Source organism: Equus quagga, chromosome 11 (assembly GCF_021613505.1).
Source record: "Equus quagga isolate Etosha38 chromosome 11, UCLA_HA_Equagga_1.0, whole genome shotgun sequence".
In the NCBI taxonomy this organism is placed as follows: Eukaryota; Metazoa; Chordata; class Mammalia; order Perissodactyla; family Equidae; genus Equus; species Equus quagga.
The window spans coordinates 73661020-73674406 of record NC_060277.1 but is presented as its reverse complement, the minus strand read 5'-3'; the positions used below and the strand labels follow the sequence as shown (position 1 = coordinate 73674406).

The following is a 13387-nucleotide window of genomic DNA, read 5'->3' as shown; positions in this document are numbered from 1 at the left end:
GCCCTGTGGCTGAGTGGTTAAGTTCGCACGCTCTGGTTTGGCAGCCCAGGGTTTTGCTGGTTTGGATGCTGTACGCGGACATGGCACAGCTCGTCAGGCCATATTGAGGTGGTGTCCCACATGCCACAACTGGAGGGACCCACAAGTAAAATATACAACTATGTACTGGTGGGATTTGGGGAGAAAAAGCAAAAATAAAAAAAAGATTGGCAACAGTTGTTAGCTCAGGTGCCAATCTTTGAGGGAAGAAAATTGTAGTGATGGTTGCATATATCTGTGAATGTACTAAAAACCATTTTATTGTACTGTTAAATTGTACCATTTAATAGCACACTTGTACCATTAAAATCGGTGAATTGTATGGTGTGTAAATTATATCTCAATAAAGCCGTTATAAAAGAAAAGAATTTAGCTATCTAGACCTATTGATTAAAATCAAGGGGCTTAGAGATAGCAGAGAACATTTTGGAAAAGTAAATTCGTTATTTCAAGCAGGACTTAAGTGGATAGATTTCCTTCACCCATTATAATATGTGGTGCAAATTTCCATTAACCAATCCACTAGTAATTGAAATTGCAGTGTCATTAGTTGTTCCCTTGATCCACTTAACAGAGTGTCTTTTTTTTTTTTTTAGCAACTTTGTTGAGATATAATTTACATATGTCCTGTTTTTTAAAAATATTTTTTCATTTTCTTTTTTTTGGTGAGGAAGAGTCGCCCTGGGCTAATATCTGTTGCCAATCTTCCTCTTTTTTTTTTTGCTTGAGTACAATTAGTCCTGAGCTAATATCTGTGCCAATTTTCCGCTATTTTGTTTGTGGGTCTCCACCACAGTGTGGCTGACAAGTGGTGTAGGTCTGCACCTGGGATCTGAACCTTCGTACCCTGGGCCTCTGAAGCAGAACATGCTGAATTTAACCACTACACCACAGGGCCAGCCCTGTGCTGTATTTTTTAACAAGTTTTTTGAGGTATCAACTATGTACCACAAGTTGACTAATTTTAAGTGTACATTTCAGTGATTTTTATTAAATACGAGGGATTTTTTTCCCTTTTTTTTTGGTGAGGAAGATTGGTGGCCCTTAGCTAGTAACATCTGTTACCAATCTTCCTCTTTTTGCTTGAGGAAGATTTTCACTGAGCTAACATCTGTGCCAGTCTTCCTCTATTTTGTATGTGGGCCGCCACCACAGCATGGCTTGATGAGTGGGGTGTAGGTCCACACCCAGGATCCAAACCTGCAAATCCCAGGCTGCTGAAGGAGAGTTCAGGAACCTAACTGCTACACCAGTGGGCCGGCCCCTAAATACGAATTTTGTGGCTGTCACCATTATCTAATTTTAGAACATTTTGGGAATTCAGTAAAGTCTGAATTGAAGATGAGTTCTTCCACAGATTCTTTGAGATTGTTCTGATCCTTCTACTGAACTTATTTTAAATGTTTTATAGCTATTCTTTTGTCTCTTCTTAATGTATATATATTATCATTTTTTTAAACACATAGAGTTTGGCTCCTTTCCAAAGAGGTATCTATCATACTTCAGTTATGTTTTTATTACTTTTTCAGAATTTCCATAACAGTGATGAATAATAATTGTGATAACATTTTAGCAGTCTTGTCCTAATCCTGATATTAGCAGTTGTTTACAATAGATATGATTTATCAAGTTAGGAATTACCTTTCTAATTTGGGTTTTCTAAGAGTTTGTCCTCCCTGCAATTGGCTACATTTAGCGTTAGGTCCTTCCTGCATTTTCAGCATTTGCGTATATATATATGTGTGTGTTTTTTTCCTTTTGATTTTTTAAAAAATGTGGTAAACTATGAAATTTTTTCCTAGTATCAATCTCTTTTGTATTTCTGTGATTAAGGTATATTTCATCCAAATGAAAGATTCTTTTATGCCCTGTAGTATTTGGTTTTTCAATTTTATTTAGAATTCTCTTGTCTATATTTAAAAATGAAATTGGTACCTAACTTTCTATTTTGTGCTGTCTGTGAGGTTTCAGTTATTGGGTTATACTGCCTTAAATTAATGGGATATCTTTGATTTTTTCCCCCTTATATACTGGAAATTTCCCCTGGTAAAACTGTTTTCCACTCAAGACTATTTTAAAGATATTTCATTGGTATTCTTTTCAATCTGCCACCATTGTTTGTTTTGCTTATATTTTCTTCTTTACATTAGTGTTTTTAATTTATTCTTTCCTGGAAAATTGTCCATTTCATTGAGATTCAAAATTTATTTGCATAGACTTATATGTACTAGTTTTGTTTTGTCTCTTTGTATATAGTACTATTGAAATTTCTATATTCTATATTTTTCTTCTCATTTAGGTCAAAGATAAACTTGCTTTATTTTTCTTTCCAGAGTACCAGCTCCTGGGTAATTTGATAAGTCTTGCTGTATAGTTGTTATTATTTTCTAATGTTCTTTAGAAGTCATTTGGATGTCTTTTTTTGACATGGTAGCTTATAAATGCTTTTTTTCCTCAGAGAAATGACTGCTCAGATTTAATCTATTAATTTTTACAATGGTTCTTTCTTTGTTTTTTAGGCACGAGATGTGCGTACCAATGAAGTGGTGGCCATCAAGAAAATGTCATATAGTGGAAAGCAGTCTACTGAGGTAGGTAAAAGTATATTACATTCTTATTAGTGTGTTGGAGAAACATATACTATTTTTAATTGGAGGTGGGTGGGAATTTCTTCAAAAATGTATACATAGAGAGAAGTGTACAAATATTGTATATAACTTAGTGAATTTTCTTTCACAACTTGAATGTACCCGTTTACCTTGTACCTAGAGCCATAAACAGAACATTACTGGCATTCCCAAAACCTCCCAACTTGCACTCCCTGCTTTTAATTTTTTTAACTATGGTTTAATATATTATGCTGTGTTTATCATAGAGGGATTATCAGTTTGTAAAAAAGTAAACTAGTATAAGATGCATTTGATAGTAAATTATTTTGGATATAACTTTTTTAATGGTTTAGAAATTGTTGAAAGGCTGTTTTAAACAAACTTTAATCAACAAGCATATATAGATAGTCTGCAAAACAGGCAGTGTGTAATAATCTGAAAAGCCAAAAAATACAATTATTGATACTACATTGACTGTAGTTCAATTTGCTAATATTCTGATTATTTCTTTTCATATTATATGTATTCTTTTTAATTGCATATATTTTATAAAATGTAATCTACTTTCTAAATCTAGAATTTGTCAGTCTTCAATTTTCTTTTTGTTTAATTTTAATTTTTTTTTTGTTTTGCTGAGGAAGAGTCACCCTAATGTAACATCTGTTGCCAATCTTTCTCTTTTGCTGAGGAAGATTCACCCTGAACTAACATCTGTTGCCAATCTTGCTCTTTTTGTATGTGAGCTACCACCATACATGGCTGCTGACAGATGAGTGGTATAAGTCCACGTCTGGGAACCAAACCTGGGCCCCCAAAGCAGAGCATGCTGAACTTAACCTCTCGGCCACTGGGGCTGGCCCAATTTCAACTATTTTTAGTTGTGGTAAAAGACACGTAACAGAATTTACCATCTTAACCATTCTTAAGTGTACAGTTCATTGGCATTAAGGGTGTTCACTTTGTTGTGCCACCATCACCACCATTCATCTCTAGAACTCTTTTCATCTTGTAAAAGTGAAATTTTGTACCCATTAAGCTATAACGTCCCATTTCCTCCTACCCCAGCCCCTGGAAATTAGCATTCTACTTTCTGTCTCTATGAATTTGATTACTTTAGGTATCTCATGTAAGTCAGATCGTGCAGTATTTGTCCTTTTGTAACTAGCTTATTTCACTTAACATAATGTCCTCAAAGTTCACCAATGTTGTATTATGGGTTTCCTTTTTTAAGGCTGAATAATATTCCTCTGTGTGTGTGTGTGTCTATAAAACACCACAGTTTTGGGCTGGCCCTGTGGCAAAGTTTGTGCACTCTGCTTTGGTGGCCCAGGATTTTACCCTTTTGGATCCTGGGCACAGACCTAGCACCACTCAGCAAGCCGTGCTGAGGCGGCATTCCACATAGCAGAGCCAGAAGGACCTACAACTAGAATATACAACTATGTACTGGGGGTGCTTTGAGGAGAATAAGGGGGAAAAAAAGGAAGATTGGCAACAGATGTTAGCTCAGGTGCCAATCTAAAAAAAAAATACCTGGGTATACAAATATTTCTTTGAGTCCCTTCTTTCAATACTTTGAATATATGCCCAGAGGTAGATTTGCTGGATTATCCTTTAATTTTTAAAGATTTTGGATTTCCACTTTTTTGGAATTTCTTTATTTTATGGTAAATCTTATTTTTGTGATGATCATACTATGCATATGCTAAGACTGTGATTAGATCACTGTTCCATCATTTTGATACTTAAAAAACTCCTAGAAATATGTAAAAGTCCTAAAAAACTTCATTTCTTACGAGTTTAATTTTATTCACCAGTCTATAGCACACTTTCAAACTAGCTTTAATGGGCAGACTTGTACTATGTTGGAGTCTGTTTGATTAGTGACACCTAAGACAAAAAGTTTCATTTAGGGCGTCATCTTTTCACATCTAATATTAGTGTCCTTCATGGAAGTTTTTTTATGTTGAAGAATACAGCTTTTTGTTTTGTTTTGAGAGTTTGCCTCCCAGAGCGTTCACATTTGAAATTTAAAGCTCATGGAACATTTTCTGAATTTAGCATCTTATATCTTACACATTTTATATAAAACAGTATGAACATATTTTGCTCTATTTTGTTGAGGGCTGGTAAACTAACATAGGAGATATAGGATCTTAAACTCCTAGTACAAAATTCTTAAAGTTTTCTATTTTGCTAGTTCCCCTGCCTTTAGAAATATGGCCCATGTCAGTGGTAAAGCTTGAAAAAAGTAAAACAAGAACAAAAAACAGATTCCTAGTTCCCACCCCATACTTAGTAAGAGAATCTCTGAGTATGGACCCAAGGACCTGTATTTTTAGAGTTCCCTTGGTGCTTCTTAAGAGTAACTATGTTTAGGATATGGCGTAAGTGTCTAAAGTTGACATGGAGTAGTTTATGGCCGAAGGATTATCTGTATTTCCTGGTAGTGTCAATGAGAAGGGCTCTTAGTAAAATATGTAGGAAAATGTTTTCATAATGTTGTTTTTTTCTGTGAACTTTCCTATATAATAACTAATTCTTCACTAGCATTTTAGAAAATGTGCATTTAGGAATTTAATTCTCAGAGTAATTGCTTCATTTGAGTTTACAAAACAAACAAAACCTTAACATTTGGTAGAAGATATAAGCCAAAAACACCATAGGTGAACTTTATGGTATGTAAATTATATGTCAATAAAGCAATAAGAAAGGGGAAATTTAATTTTGAAGGAAAAAATCTCTAAATATGGTATATAGTTTTCATCAACATGCTTGTGTGATTGTAAAATTGTAATAAGAGTCATTGATGATAAATTTCACAAACTAAAATTTGTCCTACTTGAATGAAATAATTTTATAAATTATCTAATTGAGTTATAGACGATATGAATGTAATTTCTTTTAAATTTATTATTTTGACATTTAATCTAAATATTACAAATAAAGCAAATTTGTATGTTCTCATTAACCATTCTTAATCTAGTAATTACTTTTTTCTTATGTAACTTTCTAAGGAAAAGCAGCTGTTCATAATTCTTTCCTTTACTCCTTTTTTTCTCCCCACAGAAATGGCAGGATATTATTAAGGAAGTCAAGTTTCTACAAAGAATAAAACATCCCAATAGTATAGAATACAAAGGCTGCTATTTACGTGAGCACACAGCATGGGTAGGTATCTGCCTTCCCCTTGCTGTAATTTTAGTTGGTTTTGGTTTAGAATGAATTAATTCAAGAATGTCTTAAAATGGTTGTGTAAAGCCTTGCAAAAACACCTCGAATTGTTAGTTTATAATGAGAAGGGAAGAGCAGCTTCTCCTAGAACTCCTAGGCAATAAGAGATGATAGAACTTTTTTGCAAGTTTACTGCAGAGATTTAGCTGACCCTTACATGCATGGTAAAATGCATTTGACCATTTTTTTAGTAGTATTATTTGACGTGTTTTAGTAGTAGTATTCAAATTATTTATCAGACATTGTGAAAACAACCCTGTTACTCAAGGGTTACCTTGAGTACCTTTTTGACATAGCATAGCTTTTGACATAAATGTATTGTAATCTATTTAACCACGAAGATCTCGGTGAAGTCTCAGTGAATCCTGGTGAAATTTGAACTGATTGTGATTCTTTGGCTGAATAATACTAAAGGTAGAGAATTGAGGCACTTTATTGCAAGAAGTGGAGGTTAATTTTGCCCTCTTGTTACCGTTGAGGAGACAAAATAGTAATCCTACAATGGTATAGGCACAGTAACTATATCTTTTAAGACAAAGCCTAAATTTTCTTAAACAGGAATTATCCCTTATTTTGAATAATTAATAAGCCGCAACTAATTATCATTTTATATACTGTACTTACATTTGTAATGTTTGGTGCATTTTTATTTAGTTTAATTTTGGTGATGGTGGTGGTGGTACTCCTAAACTTGAGGCTGTGGTTAAAGAAAAAGCAGTGACATTGAGCAGATTACCTCTCTGTCACTTGAGTTTCTCCATCTGTGAAACAAGGATAATAATATGGCCTACCTCATAGGGTGGTTGTGAGGATTAAATCAGTTAATATATATAAAACACCTGGCACATAGGAGGTGCTCTGTGTTTGCTTTAGAAGAAACATTTAAACTATAACCTAAGCTTTGTATATATAGTTCCAGAGGACAGTTTTCTGCTTCCTAACAATTATCAATATTGCTACTATAGGTTAATAGTAACAGAATATATATATTCCTTTATAATTTTAGTTAGTAATTATACATGAAATGCACATCTTATACAAGCGATTGTATGTTGGTGTTATAAAAGATTAATGTATCATTGGTTTAACTTTATACATTTAAGAAATTGCTCACTACATAAATAGTTATTTATTAAGGTAAACGATGATTAGAGTTTGCTTTATTTCAAACAGTCTTCTTGATCTTCTTGGTGAATTTATCTCAAATAAAATCTTTTTAATAATATATTTTAATGCTTTATAATTTTTCTTCCCATGTAGCTTGTAATGGAATATTGTTTAGGATCGGCTTCAGATTTACTGGAAGGTAGGTTTCCTTTAATTATTAAGGGAAAAAAGTATTAGCAAAATAAAATGAGAGTTCAGTAAGATTTCCTAAATAATGTAAAAATTTTCCAGAAAGAGTAAAAACTTTAACCTTTTCTAGATTCTCAGCATGGTAGGCACTATCCTCCTTAAATATTATGTAGCAGCATAAAATAGGTGAATTTTCTCTCATTATGGCTTAAGTATTTTTCTGTATGCCTGGTCATTCAGCTTGATCTGTTGCTTCTTTTCAAAATTAAGACGTGAGAATAAAGGGAAAACTTATCTTCTGTTACTTTTGTTTTTATAATCACTAAATAATTGTTAAATGTTGTTAGCTTAGAGGAAAATTGGCTGTGAACTATACTTTAACAGCTAGGCACAACTTTATACTAGTTATAAAGTTCAGTAGCCTTGTTTTGTTATCTTCTTGAAATTCCTTCTTGCTAAATGTTAGTTTTTAAAAGTTGCCTCATATATTAGATAATGTATATTTATTTTTTTAATAAAAATATTCTGTAATAATTATTTTCAAATAAACTTTTATTTTAAGTTCACAAAAAGCCATTACAGGAAGTGGAAATAGCAGCAATTACACATGGTGCTCTCCAGGGATTAGCCTACTTACATTCTCATACTATGATCCACAGGTAAGCACCCTGAAAATTATCATACATTACCAAGGAAATGACTTGTTGCATTTATCAAGCCTGGAACTTATTAACTCTGAAATTTTTGTTGGTTATAGCCAATCTTATAAATATTTTTTAGATTGTCCATGCTTTAATAAGAACATACTACTACACTTGATCTCTTTGTTTAGGATAATTTTTATCTTTGTCTACACATGCTGCTGGGCTTTCTGAAGTCTGTGCACTTTATAGATTTGTGGTAGAAATTTAATTGTAGAATCATTTGATTTGTGAAATGGAAAGGACATTAGAGATTATGTAGTCTTACTTTTTTCACTTTACTTATGAAGAAACTGATGCCTCAATTTGTGAATAATTTCCCTAAATTTACAAAGCCAGATAGATTAAACTACAACCAAACCTAGATCTTTTGTATTCCTGGTAACTGATAATGCCACATTTGTCCCACTGATTCCGTGACATGGACAAATAAAAGCTGCTTAAGACTCTTTATGCTTTTGAGTATTAATCCTTGATAATGGATGGTAACTTTAAACTATTTTGTAATGCATTTTTAGCTTTGGTATTGATTTTGCATGTTTTAAAAGGAAATTAACACTTTTATGTCATATATGAGAGAAGTCCACATGCTAGTAAATAAGTGAATGGAAGAGTTGGAATTAAAACCTAAGGTTTTCTCAACTTCAAAATACCTCTCTTTTTAAAAAGCAAGTGGAAGGAAAATAGATTAATTTAGTATTATATCCATTACAATACTATAGTAAGTATTGACTAGTGCTTGGAAATTTAGTTTTTCTTTTTTTGAAAAATTAAGTGTATGTTATGGTGCCCATTGGACATACCATCCCTTTATATAAATATTCATGGTTTTGCTAGTTTGCATGGATAGTATTGTTTGCCGATTTAGAAAAGTAAGCTTGAAAGTAAATTTGAGATTGTTGATATTACCTTATCCATATGTTTCAGTTTTTGTTTCATCTTTAGTTAGGAGAACTATCCTAAGATTTGGAAAAATTGTGTGAATAATCCTTTTAAAAAAAAAGCAAATTTGGGGCATGAGGAGTTTTTTTTGTTTTGTTTTTTACATTACATGGAGTACTCAAATCTTAAAATTATGAAGGAGTGGTCAGCTAATTAAATTCTATTTTTAAAACGAATATTTCTCCCAGTAAAAAGGAACTCAGATATAGACTATATGCTCCAATTATCTGATTTTCTCTCTTTTGTTTTTTACTGCTATTTTGTTTTCTCTTTTATAAAATTGTTACTATATATTTATATGAATTCAGTATTTTTTGTTTTCTAGTTTGGATCTTAATTCTCATGATCCCAGTTGAGAGATTATCCTAGGACTTAACTATTTTTGATTTTTCCTTCCCTATTTTACAAATTTTTGAGTTTTATCAGTTTGAACACAATCTAATGAAGGAAAGAAATAATTTTCTGTGTTCCTTAAACCCAGAGATATTAAAGCAGGAAATATCCTTCTGACTGAACCAGGCCAGGTGAAACTTGCTGACTTTGGATCTGCTTCTATGGCATCTCCTGCAAATTCTTTTGTGGGAACGCCATATTGGTAAGAATAATTCTGTCTGGTATCCTCATAATTGAAATATGCAGTGTGTGGTTGCACTTTTTTCAGATGTCTTATCATTTTCCTAGAAATATAATGCTATTTTTGACATTTTAACTTTAAGCCTTATAGTTAGTTTCAGATATAGATTTGGAGTGCTGCCCTTGCATCTCCTGTTTTTTTATTTGTCCCCCCCATCATATATTGGGTGTGAGAGTGAAAAAATTCAATAAAAATTCAAGTGGGGAGAAGAGAGAAATGCTAAATGGAAGTTTGTGTGTTTTCTTCTTTTTTTTTTTCCTGAAGAAGATTTGCCCTGAGCTAACATCTGTTGTAAGTCTTCCTCTTTTTGTATGTGGGTTGCCACCATCGCATAGCCACCAATGAATGGTGTAAGTCCTCACCCAGGAACCGAACCTGGGCCGCTGAAGCAGAGCATGCTGAATTTAACCACTAGGTCATGGGACTGGCTCCCTTGTGTTTTTTCTTTAGATTTATTTTTACTATGGATCAGTGATCTTCAAACTAAGAATACCTGAAGACTAGTAGCTGATTTGGAGTTTCTAATTTTGTTTTGTTTTCATTTTTTATTATGGAAAACTTCCAAATATGCATAAAAGTAGACAAAAGTATAATGAAGCCTTACATACTGCTCACTCAGCCCAACATTATCCTATAGCCAGTCTTGCCCTATGTATTCACTCTTCTCACCCATTTCCTCCCCCACCCAGTTATTTTGAAGCAAATTCTAGACATCATCCAATTTTGTCCATAAATAATTCAGTATTAATGTCTACAATTTGAAGGGAATGATTTTCTAGATCTTCAGCTTCCATGTGTCCTCTTACCTGTGTATGCTGAGAGTGGTGCCTTAGGTCCACTACATCTTTTCTACCTACCTTTCAAATCTCCTTTCTCTCTCTTTATAAAAGAAAGGCTCCTTATGCATCCTGAATATTACAGTAATCCATTGCTCTGGGTTGTAAAAGCCTCAAAGCAGCACCTGAGGGAATATATAGCATGTCGGAAATATTGAAGAGTCAGGACACAAACTGTTAGTAGGGCCTTGTGCGTTTCCAGTCATCTCCCTTCCCTTCCTTTTACTCCTTGCTGTTTCTTTCTCCCCAATTATCTTCCCTCCCTTCTTTTTTTCTAGTATAGAATTGGTATCTGAGATGGTTGTCATGGAGACATATTAACATGTTATTTGCATTGAAAAATGAAGTCAGGCTTTCTGAGAGAGAGCGATTCTGATTTGACTGATTGGTGTGACCATGAAAACCTACTTTGCTAAATTAGTGTTCTTAACAGATTGAATGAGCTAATTTTGCAGCTCCAAGTTTTAAATATCTTTTAAGCACATTTAGATGTCAACTAAAAAATGCGTAAGGCAGTACATAGTTTTTATAAATTCATTGGAGGTAAGTGAGTAAAAGAATTTGAAGACCACTTCTCTAGATGACCAAAAATTTCTTATGTAGAACCCAAGTTTAGGTAGAGTCCACCTCCCTTCTGTAAAAAAGGGTTCTGTAAGCAAATAATATCTCTTAATGATTCCCCTCTTTAGAAATTAATGATGATTATTAGATATACAAAGGCCCTGGAAAGTTCTGCAATAAAAAACAAATTACTTGCTTAACTTAGTAATTTCCCAAAGTTATTTTAACATCTTAAAGAACACATTGGAAACACCCTGTTATTCACAGTTGAAGGTTTACTTTATGTACATATTTGTTAATTTGTATATAGTGAATTTGGATGACAGGAACTATGTACATGTTTATATGTCTTTATACACACATACACACTGGGGTGCCTGGTACAATCTTATTGAAGTAGTCAGCAGCTGTTGTAAGTGCCTATCTGTGCTTAAGACCAACTGCAAATGAAGTGTAAGGTAAAGTACCATTAACAATGTTAGATTCAATGACATGGGTGGACCTTGAGGGTATTATGCTAAGCGAAATAAGTCAGATGGAGAAAGACAAGTACCGTATGATTTCACTCATATGTGGAAGATAAACACACACACACAGATACAGAGAACAGATTGGTGGTTACCAGAGGGCAGTGGGGGGGCGGGGGGGAGGGTGAAAGGGGTGAAGGGGCACATTTATATGGTGACGAATGGCAACTGGACTTTTGGGTGAACACAATGTAGTTGATACAGAACCTGAAATATGATGTATGCTTGAAATTTATATAATGTTATAAACCAATGTTACCTCAATTAAAAAAGAAAGAAAGCAAGCCAGACTCCCCCCACCCCCTGCCCCAAAAGAACTTTACACTCTAGTTGAAGACATGAATTAGTGTTTCATCTTATAACCAAGACGCCTGTAAGGTTGATCATTGTGTGACTGTTTTAGTTATGAGCAGCCCTAGCCACTTTTATCACGAAACACTATTCTTACTTGAAAGAAAGATGGACAAACTGATTATTCATTGTTGGTTATCGTGGCAGATATTTTCTCCAATAAATGGAGTGAGCTTGTCACTTCAAGGAAAACAACTGATGGTATTCAGTGCCAATGACAGAATTCCATCTTTCAAGCAAAAATCAGACTTGTGCAATGGGATTCTGAGACCAGATGTTTGAGGACCACTGGCCTAAAGGATATACAGTATATACAGATATAGAATACAGCCCTGTTCTGGGGTATCATTTCTTTAGGATGCTATATATATATATGGTCATGACAAATGGTGAGAATGAGTCTCACACTGTATACGCAATGGTAACTATTTACCTCACAGTCTGTAGTGCATTTATTCCTCATTATAAACATTCTTATGTCCACATGTATTGTCTGGAATTCACATAGATGTTCTCTATGTAGATGTTTGTTACATTTTTAAAGAATAGTATACTTTTTTTTTTTACTTTAATTTAAATGACATTTTATGTTTTAGGATGGCCCCAGAAGTAATTTTAGCCATGGATGAAGGACAGTATGATGGCAAAGTAGATGTATGGTCTCTTGGAATAACATGTATTGAACTAGGTAAGCACTGTTCTTTATTACTCTGTAGTAAGTTTTGATTAATGTTCTACCTCAATTTCTGTACCAAATTACAGCTGTTTATTTTTTATGTCAGTTACTAAGGGAAACAGTAAATATATTAAAGTTTTCAATTTGGTTATCTGTTAATTTTTATATATATTGGGTTAGGTATATTATATTTGCTCTGTTAAATTAGGTCTAAAATAATTTTCTACTATGGTATTAAGTTTGGGGTATCTATGTCTAACGTTAATGAGTATTTGTTAAACATCTAAAATATGTCTATGATTACTAGATTTAACATCTATAGAAGATCTCTAAAGCGTTCGTGACTTATCTCTACCTACGATACTTATTACTTTGAGTTAGGTATGAGAATTAGATGTCAGGCTGCACACCGTATTATAACAGTTTGATTTTATGTACACATTTTATTCCGTTACCCATAAATGGAATCATGTCTAAGGCAGTGGACCATCATAACTTTAACTTTCCATTGTAAGTGAACCAGGTGGGTAACTGAAGTATTGCAGTAATTGAAGATGATGGCCGTCTTCTTGCTCTTGATTCCCCAGGCTTCTCCACACCAGCCCAATATTCTTTCCTTTTTTTCTTCTTAAAAGAATATTCCATTAAACTTTATTTAAAAGTGGGAAATACTGGGAATATTTAATCGAACCATTCTAGGATTGAAAATAACACATTAAAAGTAAAATCCATGTGTAATTTTGATGAGTCATTATCAACCTGGGTTTGTCAGTAGTTTCTAAAATAAATAGGTAAATGAGGTAAAATAAAGCTTGCTTATCATTTCACAGTAGATGAATATTGTAATTTCCATTACAACCAGACTGTTTCTGTTTTACAATCTAATATTTTTCCAAAACAATGTAATCTTTAAATATTTTCACTTTTATTGGAATTCCTACATTAACTATTCCCTTCAAGCTCTGTATGGTCATATTTATT

General features: G+C 33.4%; 1 protein-coding gene across 2 annotated transcripts in view; it reads left to right on the top strand.

The window, feature by feature from the left end:
- Positions 1 to 13387, top strand: part of TAOK1 (TAO kinase 1) — a 149309-nt gene that overhangs the window by 93138 nt on the left and 42784 nt on the right. For both annotated transcript variants that reach the window (XM_046675834.1, XM_046675835.1), the window contains 6 exons: positions 2559 to 2630; positions 5718 to 5819; positions 7143 to 7188; positions 7741 to 7837; positions 9303 to 9416; positions 12327 to 12418. In XM_046675834.1, the coding sequence (XP_046531790.1) occupies positions 2559 to 2630; positions 5718 to 5819; positions 7143 to 7188; positions 7741 to 7837; positions 9303 to 9416; positions 12327 to 12418 (523 nt within the window). The remainder of the gene's footprint in view (positions 1 to 2558; positions 2631 to 5717; positions 5820 to 7142; positions 7189 to 7740; positions 7838 to 9302; positions 9417 to 12326; positions 12419 to 13387) is intronic.